Source organism: Sinocyclocheilus anshuiensis, unplaced genomic scaffold (genome assembly GCF_001515605.1).
Source record: "Sinocyclocheilus anshuiensis isolate Anshui unplaced genomic scaffold, SAMN03320099.WGS_v1.1 scaffold1163, whole genome shotgun sequence".
Lineage (NCBI taxonomy): Eukaryota > Metazoa > Chordata > Actinopteri > Cypriniformes > Cyprinidae > Sinocyclocheilus > Sinocyclocheilus anshuiensis.
In genome coordinates, this window is record NW_015544295.1 from 735,459 (window position 1) to 748,209 (window position 12,751).

The 12,751-nt window shown below is 36.0% G+C and overlaps 1 protein-coding gene across 3 annotated transcripts in view; it reads left to right on the top strand.

Annotated features, from left to right (window-relative positions):
* Positions 1–284: 284 nt before the first annotated feature.
* The window catches only part of LOC107698113 (RING finger protein 122), a 16,829-nt gene continuing 4,362 nt past the window's right edge, over positions 285–12,751 (top strand). For 2 of the 3 annotated variants that reach the window (XM_016499032.1, XM_016499033.1), the window contains exon 1: positions 11,618–11,777. In XM_016499032.1, coding sequence (XP_016354518.1) covers positions 11,668–11,777 — 110 coding nt within the window. In that variant the 5' untranslated portion in view covers positions 11,618–11,667. Of the gene's footprint in view, positions 614–11,174; positions 11,332–11,617; positions 11,778–12,751 lie in introns of those variants that run through there. The other variant, XM_016499034.1, reaches the window with a different exon arrangement.

The following is a 12,751-nucleotide window of genomic DNA, read 5'->3' on the forward strand; positions in this document are numbered from 1 at the left end:
GGTGGACTAATGCCAGCATACCCAAAAATCCAGGACAATGGTCATGAATGTTGCACTGAAAAAAACTTTCTTCAGAAAGTGTAATTATTATTGGTCGTTTGTAATTACACATCGCTATGCTTCTATTTCGATTACTTATATATGACATTTAATGTGTCATATGAACGTACAAAATGACAGTCTTGTTTATGTCTTCATATGCGAGTCACAGATGACAGTGGAGAAGAAGATTGGCTCAATTTTGTGCCCATCACTCCGGCTGGGAGGGACTTTAATTCGCTCTTGTTTAGTTCTCAATGGATGCCAACAACATCAGCCACGACACGCGATCAGATGTAAAACGAAGGACGTGTTTTGTTCACCGGACGTAAACGCAAGCTGAATATGAGTCAAATGTCGTGAATGTGAACGTATTTACTACCTGACCAGATGAGACGACTGAGATCGCTATGAAGACGAGTGAGGACTGCGTTTAGATGAATCCAGATGTGCTGCATGGCCTGACAGAGCGACAGACAGACAGAGGGCATCGTCTCTCTGTTTATAAACACACATCCCTTCATAGAAAGGAACCACACGGGTGGATTGATGCACCCTTTCCAGTGGTGCAACGGTAAGATCCTTCCTGAAATATTGTAGGATTTTATAGGCAGCTATCTTAAAACAATAAAACAAGATAAAAGCGTGATGGTTGACTGGGTCCATATAAACAAACACCGTGTTCATAACAATGAGATGTTGCTATATGGGTCAATGACAAGTAAGGCTCTATGAAATGACGAAAAAGGGAAATATTTTTAAAATCTAGTTTAAAACGCACATGCCAGGTCTTAGAAATATAATATTTGTATCCACACTGGTTTGAGACATTTTGAAAAACAATTATTACTTAAAATAAGTTTTACTGAATGACTAAAAATGTCAAGTGGTGTAACCTTCAAATACTACTTACCTTGTTCACATGAATAGACACATTTTCAAATGTGCTTTTCAAGGCATTTTGTTTTACAACTATCATACATTTTGAGTCATGAATATCTAATAATAATAACAATGTATATTAAAGGGGTCGGCCATATGATGCGATTTCAAGTTTTCCTTTCTCTTTGAAGTGTTACAAGCTCTTGGTGCATAAAGAAGATCTGTAAAGTTACAAAGACTAAAGTCTCAAATCCAAAGAGATATTCTTTATAAAAGTTAAGAGTCAGCCACACCTACCTAAAATGGCTCGTTCTAACACGCCCCCACATATCTACGTCACGATGTGGAAATATTAGCATAATGCCGCCCAAATGTGCACGCAAAGAAAGAAGGCGTGGTTTCAGGAACAGCAGTCGTGTTGATGCAGCATGTCAGGGAGACGCTGTGTTTCTGTGCGAGAGCAAAAGCACTTTATTTGGCCTTCCAAAATAATGATCTTTACAAAAGCATCATATGACCCCTTTAAGTTTTCTTGGGGTTACTTCATTTGACTTTCATTAAAAGGTCAAAATATATCATATATTTTTTTAGCAAACCTAATGACCTTGACATGCAGTGATTGGTCTAAAGGGATCTGTTTTATGGTTTTATTGTCATGTTATAAAATGGCTTCCGTCATGTTAGTTGCACCACACTGACTTTGATTTGGCAGACAAAATTAATATTAGTAAATGACGGTTCATATATGATTCATTTGTTATTATAAATACATGAATGATACCAACAAACAATATAATAAAATAATAACATTGCTAATAATTTAAAAACATATCATTATTTGAACTAGAAACTGAAAACTTTTTTTTATCACTGAACAGATGTATTTAAGCATTTTTATAACTGTATTTTAATTAGTGCTGTCAAACGATTAATCGCGATTAATCGCATCCAAAGTAAAAGTTTTTGTTCAGATAATATATGTGTGTACTGTGTATATTTATTATGTAAATATAAATACACACACATGCATGTATATATTTCAGAAAAATATGTTATGTTTATATATTAAATATAATTATATAATATAAATTATATGAATATAAATGTATACCTGTAAATATTTTCAAAATATATACTTTATGTGTTTGTATTTATATATACATAATAAATATACACAGTACACATACATATATTATGTGAACAAAAACGTTTATTTTGGATGCGATTAATCGCGATTAATCGTTCGCAGGACTCATTTTTATGCATTTTTGAATAGCTCAGAAGATACAGACAAAGTGTCATATTATTGACCCATATGCAATATCTATTTTCATATAATACAAAGGTTCATTTTAGTCACTCTCCAACAGTTATATACACAAACCATTTATTAAAGGAGCCTAGATTGATTGACAGCTTGTTGTCACCTCAAACTGACTTTTAATGATTTTGACATTTAAAGGGACAATCAGCTTGATAGAACAGATATCTCAATAGATTAGTAATATTTTCCCAATACAGTAAAGTTGTGGCATTCATCTGATTATACTTTTAGATCTGATACAGATCTACATCTCATTCTATCTAGATTTTTGTGATTCATTGAGAGCTGTTAAAAAATTTCGATCACACCCTTGTTTCATATTTATAGGTCATTCCATATTTGTCTTGAAAGCGCTTCACGGATGAGAGCCCTCTATAATCTCGCGGGCTTGTTAATATTTCATGTAAACCTCTGAAATGCACATTTTGGGCCTGCTTTATGTAAAAAAGCCACCATTTTATTATTATACAGTCAAACGTGACCAATACAATCTTGTATCCTTTTGTGTTCCACAGAAGCAAGAAAGAAGATAAATAATGACAGAATTGTAATTTCTGAGTGAATACTTATTTTAATGGCAATTAAACATTGAAGGTAAAAAATGTGTACTTACTTGATAACAATTATCAATAATGTTAAGGTATTAATGGATTTAGATTCATTGAATATGTGTCTATGTTGCTGCATCTTTTTGATATCAGACAGAGAACAGGAAGCGCCCATCTTTTTCACACCAGTACCATCCTCTCTATATAGGTCAGCAGCTTTGCAAAGAGCTCTGCTGGCAAATGTGTGGTTTGTTTAAGGGTCTGGTTTGCCAACACAGAAAGCACAGTTCAAATCCCAAGAAGGGGTGACTCAACCCTGCTTTATCAGTGAGAGACTCCTCACCATGAGGTTGCTCCTGCGGGACGGCCTCCGCAAATGGCTTTCTGTTACTGAAGCAAATGTGTCTGTTAAATGGCAAGCATCTCTAGTGACCTAGTTTGTACATTTATACGCCTCCTTGTGTATGTCTCTTCCAAACACCCCCTCATCTCACCTCCTGCTTGATTTTTTTATTTATGTTGTATCGCGAACAGTACAACCTCTTGTGAAAAAGAAGGGCGCTTAATTGTATCGAATGTGCACTTGTAGTATACTTCAAAGTTTATATATATATTTAAATAAATGGCATCTTAATAGTACTTAAAGAGAATATACTGTCAAGACTATGAAGTATACTTTTTAATAATACCAGATAACTTATTTTGTTGTGCCAACTAACATGCTAAATCACATGTAAAGTACTTAATTATAATTTCAACTGTGTTGAGTTATTTGATATTAACTTTAAAGTTAATATATTTTAAATGTGCTAAATTGTAACATCATCATTACAAATGTGTAATTGCAAATATATTTAAATACCTGCCAGTATTTGGTAATATTTACACATTAAACAGAAGAATTGGAATGGGGAGAAGCCTCCTATTTGAAATCACTTGTCAATAATATATTCAAAAGGCTTTATTGAGGTTCTTGAGGCCATTATCAGTTGTTTTGTCAGCAGGGAGTGTGAGAATGAAGTGGACAGACTGAGACTCCAGCAGTGCTCTGCTATCGATTTCCCTGCTAGGAAGCACGACTCTACTTGAGGCAGACGAGTCTCACTTTCAGCAGAAATGATGTTAAAGGACAATGTTATTGATTTCCGTTGGTCCAGGTAACTTGTGAAGAGCTGACAGAGACAGCAGAAACAAATATTTATGTTTTTATTTGTTGAATCTCAAGTGCCATCCTAATGTGTTTCTGCAATTATATTCTCAGGAAACTATACCGTAATGTGGGTTTACCAGCGCTTGATTCGGAAGCTTTTACACCAGTGTCTTGCACAGATAAATTTGTTTTGGGATTATAAAAATGTACAAAAAATATTATGTATGTTTTTAGAAAAATATTAAGCAGCACAACTGTTTTCAACATTTATAATAAGAGATGTTTCTTGAGCAGCAAATCAGCATATTAGAATGATTTCTGAAGGATCATGTGACACTGAAGACTGGAGTAATGATGCTGAACATTCAGCTTTAACATCAGGAATAAGTTACATCTTAAAATATATTCAAATAGAAATTGGCTCAATTAAACTGTATTTCACAATATTATTTTTACTGCATTTTTATCAATTAATTGCAGCCTTGGTGAGCAAAAGAAACTTCATTAAAAAACATTATAAAATCTTGCCGACCCAAAGAGTAACATACAATATCAACATATTGGAACATAAACTGTTTCACTTATATTTCATAATTGTTGGCGTTTGATGATAAACAAAACAACAAAAGAACAATTCATGAAGATTTGTATCTTTATGCACATGCATAAAAGGATTACTTTTAAAATGTTATCTTTTTTCTAATAATATCTTTTTATATTTTTCTATATTTAGGTCTGAAAAAAAAAAGAGATAAAGTTTTTAAATATGATATCAGAAATCTCAAGCTGCATTTAAATGGGAAAATGTTCCAGCAGAACAGGGTTGAATGTGCAAGGACAAAGACAATAGGGCTTGTTAGAAAAATTAACAATGTTGTAAACATGCAATAAATGTTTCATTTGACTCCTTTTTGTATTACACACTAAACTGGTAAATCTATTAAATAATATGGTTTGTGCTGTGAATTATATACACATCTAGAGTATACAGTTGGGTCATGGAGAAACACATTGGGCACAAAATGGCAAATGATTTCCTCAGTATGGTTTATGAAAATAATATCAGACTAGCTTTTAAAACATTGTGTTTAAGATATTTTCTTTATAATCTGATGAAATGTCCTCCATTTCTTGATTGTTTTGTACAAGCAGCCAACAAATGCCTGTGAGCATAATGAAGGTCTACAATTTATAAACCACAGGCACCTATTCATTAATAGCAGAGCGGTTTAGGCACTTCTGCTCCTGAACAATGTGAACACAGCAAGTGGGGAAGTTATACAGGCACTCGTCCAATCACAGATCACAGATGTGTTACTAAAGAATGCAGTGTCCCGCTGTGTGTTTGGACTGCAGAACAGGCCTATCATAATGGTGTGGCAATGCTTGGTGGAATTTCCTTTCAGCCAGCTGCTCAAAATCAGTGATTATTCCAGAGTTACTGAGGGAAATTAGACTCAATCAGCATTCTAATTGCACTTTAAGTGTAGCAGCGACCCACGGGACCTCTTGATAAATGGGAAGGTGGAGAGCTTTGAATCTTTCATCAGGTCCAATATCTGTTTTCCTTGCTTTTCTTTTAAAGTCACAGTATTTGACATTTTCCAGTGCGAATTACAGATATAATGCTATACATATGATATTGTATCTTAAAAATCAACACTTTGATATTGTACACACTACCATTGTACAATATCATTTATTTGAACAAAAACACAGTAAAAACAGTAATATAGTGAAATATTAAAATAACTGTTTTCTATTTGAATATATTGTAAAATGTAATTTATTTCTGTCATGCAAAGCTGAATTTTCAGCATAATTACTCATCTTTAGTGTAACATGATCATTCTCATATGTGACCCTGGACCACAAAACCAGTCATAAGTGTCAACGTTCTGAAATTGAGATTTAGACATCATCTGAAAGCTGAAAAAATAAGCTTTCCATTGATGTATGGTTTGTTAGGATAGGACAATGTTTGGCCGAGATACAACTATTTGAAAATCTGGAATCTGAGGGTGCAAAAAAATCAAAATACTGAGAAAATCGCCTTTAAAGTTGTCCAAATGAAGTTCTTAGCAATGCATATTACAAATCAAAAATGAAGTTTTGATATATTTACTGTAGGAAATTTACTAAATATCTTCATGGAACATGATCTTTACTTAATATCCAAATGATTTTTGGCATAAAAGAAAAATCGATAATTTTGACCCATACAATGTATTTTTGGCTATTGCTACAAATATACCCCATCGACTTCAGACTGCTTTTGTGCTCCACGGTCACAAATATGATGATTTGCTGCTCAAGAAACATTTATTATCATCGTCAATGTTTAAAATGATTCTGCTGCTACATATTTTTGTTGAAATGTATATATAATCTTTTTTGTATGTTTGACCCCATTTGTAATGCCTGTTCAAAAATGTATGATGTTAACGCAATATCTTTTAAATAATCAATAGCGTTTTTAGTTATTCTTGAGTGGTAGCAAAGCTAGCAGACTCACTGGCTATAGCTACTGATGGTAGGCTATACTAAGCTACAAAGCTAATTCGCTATATCACTATGCTAAGAAAACAAGCTTTGTTAGGTATCATTATGGTACGCTAGCAGGCTAATCAACTAGTGCTATGCAAAACTAGTCGCTAAACCAGTTGGTAAAGGGACCAATTCTCACTATTAACTAGTTGCTTATTAGCATGCCTACTGTTTATTAGTACTTATAAAATGTCTCAGGTTACTTATGTAACCATGGTTCCCTGAGTAGGGAACGAGACACTGCGTCCTCTAGGGGTCGCTATGGGGAACGCCTCGTCATGACCACGCAGTTCGAAGTTCCCATGAAAGGTAACACATGTTCTGCATGACCATATTCTACATCCTTAATCATCAATACCTAAACTTAACAACTACCTTACTAACTATTAATAATTAGGGGTTTATTGAGGCAAAAGTCGTAGTTAATGGTTTTTTGGATCTTAAAATAAAGTGTGACCAACCAGTTGTGAGGTAACTGAAAAAAACAGAACAACATTCATAGCTTCCATATGTAATATACAGTCATGGCCAAAAGTTTTGGCAGTGGCATAAATTTTGTGTTGTGCAAAGTTTGCTGCTTAAGCTGTTGTGGTGTTCATTCACATTGTTTCTAGATTTTTGTGTAGAGTGATCAGATGCATTTTAAATAATTGTTAAAAAATGAACTTTTCACACACAAAAAACCCAATTTAACTGTTTTTTTGATCCTGACACAAAATGACCAGCTAGCATTAATTGACTAATCACATCAGCAGCACATGTGAAACAGTGAAGAAGTCTTCAGGATGTCCCAGAGTGTCCAGCAAGCGCCAAGACCGTCTCCTCCTGAGGAGTCAGCTACAGAATCGTGTCAGCAACACTGCAGAGCTTGCTCAGGAACGGCAGCAGGTTGGTGTGAGAGCATCTGCATGCACAGTGAGGCCAAGACTTTTGGACAACAGCCTGGTATCAAGAAGGGCAGCAAAGAAACCACTTATCTCCAAGAAAAACATCAAGGACATACTGAAATTCTGCAGGAAGTACAAGGATTGGACAGCAGAAGCGATTACGGTTTGTAATCGTGCCGCGCCGTACCAGGCTCACGTGGAAATACAACTGGAACCATAAGTTACCTGACAGTTCTTAGAACTGTTCGGCCCGATAGTGGAAAAGCGGCTCATGTGTGGGGTTGCTTTTCAACCAAGGGAGTGGGCTCTCTCATAATTCTGTCCAAAAACACTGCCATGAATAAAGAATGGTATCAAAACGTCCAGCAAGAGCGACTTCTTCCAATGATCCATGAGCAACAAATACTGAAGCAGCAAACTTTGCAAAACAAAAATTGTCACTGCCAAAACTTTTGGCCATGACTGTAGGCTTTAAAAACATTCATTTTCATATTTATACGGTTATTAAAACACATAACAAAAGCGATTTACACTCACTGGCCACTTTACTCATTAACGCAAATATCTATACAGCCAATCACATGACAGCAACTCAATGCATTTAGGCATGTAGACGTGGTCAAGACGATCTGCTAAAGTTCAAACCAAGCATCAGAATGGAGATGAAAGGTGATTTAAGTGACTTTGAATGTGGCATGGTTGTAGACAGTGTTGGGGAAAGTTACTTTTAGAAGTAATGCATTACAATATTGCGTTACTCCCTAAAAAAGTAACTAATTTTCTTGTAAATTAAAAAAGTAATGCGTTACTTTACTAGTTACTTGAAAAAAGTAATCTGATTACGTAACTCGCATTACTTGTAATGAGTTACCCCCAACACTGGTTGTAGATGCCAGATCTGCTGGGATTTTCACACATGTCCATCTCTAGGGTTTATAGAGAATGGACTGAAAAAGAGAAAATATCCAGTGAGCAGCAGTTCTGTGGGTGAAAATACCTTGTTGATGCCAGAGGTCAGAGGAGAATGGCCAGATAGAAAGGCAAGAGTAACTCAAATAAATACTCAATACAACCATGGTGTGTAGAAGAGCATCTCTGAATTCACAACATCTCAAACCTTGAGGCAGATGGGCTACAGCAGCAGAAGACACAACAGGTGCCACTGCTGTCAGCTAAGAACAGGAAACTGAGGCTACAGTTCACACAGGATCACCAAAACACAACAGAAGATTGGAAAAAGGTTGCCTGCGACATTTGGATGGTATAGGGTCAGAATTTGGTGTTCCTCTGGCGACTGTCTGCGGATCCCAGCTGCGAATCTGGCCGCTGTTCAAAATCCTGCCGTGCCACAGAGCGCCACTCACATAGTTTTCCATTAAATGACATTATATCTGTCCCAAATTATTTTTTAATGTAGATAATGACTTCACCCTTGGCTGGAAGATTGTGTATTGCGCATTTTTCAGCGAAGCGTTTGCCTTTCTGTGGCTCTAATAAAGTCTGTGCTTCATATAGGTCTAGACTACAACAGATCGCACGCTCTCATTCAGTTTTTTCTGTTTTTTCGGTCACCGAACTTTAGACTCATTGACACCACTTGCTCATTCTTCAAATTAACTTTTAACTGTTTGGAGCATAGATGAAAGGTTTTGGACTGGCATAGACTGGACGCGACGCGTCCCGTATCCGACTGCCTTTCAGAAATGCGAACAAGAAGACAGTGAAAGGGACTGATATCACCAAAATAAACCAGCTACATTTAGGCCAAATTAAAATCCTCATAACAAATGCATCATCACACAATCGGTCTGTGCACAAAACCAACAAATGTAATGTGTGTTTAATGTACGCCAGCACATCATGACAGCGCTCACAGCAAAACAAATTAGCGATAGATATTTCATGACAAGCATGATTTATATTGGCACAGCAGCCCAGTAAATGTCCTCACGTTATTTGCGGCTTCCATCATGACATGAATAATAGCTAATTCACAAGTTCACACTTAGATATAATAAACAGAGAAAAGGTTATGCATATTTGGCATGCTGTCCGAGGGGAGGGCTCCGAACTCAGAATTTTGGCCTGAACCAAAGTGCGGAGATGGGGTGGTGGAGGGATGCTGGAGGTTAGTCTGCTGTGTCTATATATGCACCTCTTATCTTGTTATTTGGGTTGATTACGGATTGTGCTCCTCTTGTGTTAATTAGGTTAATTATCTAAACGTGCTCCTCCCGAACTTTTTTAATAAATCATAATTTAGTTTATCAGCGTATATATTTTTTTTCCAGAGATCCCCACAGCGGATGGAACATAGCGGAAAGATGTGATTGGTCAGTTTTTCTGTCATTTGAAATTACGCTCCCACTGATTTACTATTGCTTGGCCCTCTGTAGGCATGGCAACACTCCCAGCTAGGCCTGTTGCAATAATCAATATATCGACTTATCGCGCAATATATGTACATGACCGCAATAATTTTTGGTGACGCAATATATCGCCTATTATATTTACTTAAAAATTAATGTCACCATGTTTTGTACATTCCACTTGCGTCTGTGTCTTTTGCAGCTTCTTGTACATAACGTGGTGTAGTCATGAGGTGCTCGTTCAAATAAAAAACATGCTTCTACAATAAAGTTTCATCTGCAGATATGGCCTTGTTTAGGGATCTGTGCCTTTGTGCATAAGGACATCTGACTGCTGAGCAGTGATTGTGTTTTTCAGCAATAGTGTGCACCCTTAATTTACAGAGAAAAGAAGGTCAGGGAAAAATCTGTAGATGGAAAAAATCTCCATAAAAGTTCTTCTTTTTTTCTACTTGTTACTTTGCACTTTTTGTTAGAAAATGTTTATTTACTATTTATTCAGGTTTTTTAAGGTATCTAATATTTTGATGCTTAATTTCCATTATCTAAATATTCTTAAAAATGTAAAGTTTGTTGTCATTTGGAAGTGTGTAGGCCTTCTTGCATTATTATGCTGTTACATTATGATTATATATTCAGTGGCATAAAATGGTCTTTAAAATGACAATAATATCGCTTATCGCAATTATTTCTGGCGCAATATATCGCACAACAAAAAGTTGAGTTGTTATCGTGACAGGCCTACTCCCAGCTCATCTTTCACCTTAAGTAGGTCGAATGTTTTCTTTACAAATCCTTGTTTTGTACTTCTAATTCGTGACTGGCGTTTTGTTTTGCTCTCTCGTTGGACTATCCCTTTAAGGCAGTTTTGAAACCAAAATGGATTTGATATGTATGTGTTGAGAAACAGTCATGGAAGTAAACTCTCTTTAAGTACACTTAAGTAGACTTTTATTTCAGATATATTAATTGCAAGTTAAAAAAATATACTGTATATGTATAAGTAGACTGAAAGTATACTTTCCTATTTTTTAGTTTAAAAGAAGTATACTAATAGCACACTTGAATAAACGTATTTTTTGTAAGGGTAAACACAAGGGATGGTCCAAAGGGTCACTGGATTCTGCAGAGTGAATTGTTCACGATTCTGGAACCAAATTCTAATGATGTAATGATTGTTAGCAGTCAGTTCACACACCTGCGTTGCCTCTTACAGAGAATCTAGACATACGACTGAGTGAAAGCCCTTAATGTTTCCTGTTTATACGCAGTGAAAGGTGGACTCAAGTCTGAAACACTGTTAGATTAGTCATCAAGCCTGTCATCAGAGGAGAGGAGAGCTATATTTGTGCTCTGATTAGTTCTGTTTGAATGATGTGTTGTTTTCATGTTGTATGTGTTACTGATGAGATTTCACTGCCTGTATAGGGTGCTTCTGCGGTTTGGGACTGATCTACTCCAATAAGACCTGCACTATGGCATCCGTCGCCTTTCAGGACCTTCCTCTCAATATCTATATGGTGATCTTCGGCACAGGCATCTTCGTCTTCGTACTCAGCCTCATATTCTGCTGCTATTTTATAAGGTGAGTCTGATCTCACGCACACACATGATGTAATGATTGTTAGCAGTCAGTTCACACACCTGTGTTTCCTCTTACAGAGAATCTAGACATACGACTGAGTGAAAGCCCTTAATGTTTCCTGTTTATACACAGTGAAAGGTGGACTCAAGTCTGAAACACTGTTAGATTAGTCATCAAGCCTGTCATCAGAGGAGAGGAGAGCTATATTTGTGCTCTGATTAGTTCTGTTTGAATGATGTGTTGTTTTCATGTTGTATGTGTTACTGATGAGATTTCACTGCCTGTATAGGGTGCTTCTGCGGTTTGGGACTGATCTACTCCAATAAGACCTGCACTATGGCATCCGTCGCCTTTCAGGACCTTCCTCTCAATATCTATATGGTGATCTTCGGCACAGGCATCTTCGTCTTCGTACTCAGCCTCATATTCTGCTGCTATTTTATAAGGTGAGTCTGATCTCACGCACACACATGACACACAGGTGTTGACCTGCACACGAGCATATGTATCGTATGTGATCATTGATTAGCTGTAGACGGGCCGGCGGTGAAAGTCAACAGGAAATTGCTGTGTTGCTGATGGTACACACGCAGACGTCAGCAGGACGCTTCATGTCACCAACACTGGTATTAATGGAACTATTGTATTACAGGCCAATACAAACCACCTCAAATATCCCACCCTTTTCTTGTCTTTTCTTTTTCTTTCTTTCTTTCTTTCTTTCTTTCTTTCTTCCCTGTCTTTTTCTTTTCTTTCCTTATCTGTACTTTTTTCTTTTTTTCCCTTTCATTTTATACTTATTTCTCTTTTCTTTTCTTTTTTCTTTTCTTTTCCTTTCTTTCTTTCTTTCTTTCTTTCTTTCTTTCTTTCTTCCCTGTCTTTTTCTTTTCTTTCCTTATCTATACTTTTTTCTTTTTTCCCCTTTCATTTTATACTTATTTCTCTTTTCTTTTTTCTTTTCCTTTCTTTCTTTCTTTCTTTCTTTCTTTCTTTCTTTCTTTCTTCCCTGTCTTTTTCGTTTCTTTCCTTATCTATACGTTTTTCTTTCTTTCTTTCTTTCTTTCTTTCTTTCTTTCTTTCTTTCTTTCTTCCTTCTTTCCTTTTCTCCTTGTCCATCTATTTCTTCTTTCCTAATCTATCCAACCTTCTTTTCTTTTCTTTTCTTTTCTTTTCTTTTCTTTTCTTTCTCCTTGTCGATTTCTTTTCTATCTGTTTCTTAACTTTCCTCATATATCCTGCTTTCTTTTCTTTTCTCTTTTTCCTGTCTTTGATCTATGTCTTTTGTTGTAAACAATCGCGAAATGAAGTACAGTATATAAATGGCAAAGCACAGATAGAAGACTTCTATATAGTTATTTCAGATTTCTCTCTTAGCTCTTGACTATTGGACAGCATGTAAATCATGTCAAATGCATATGAA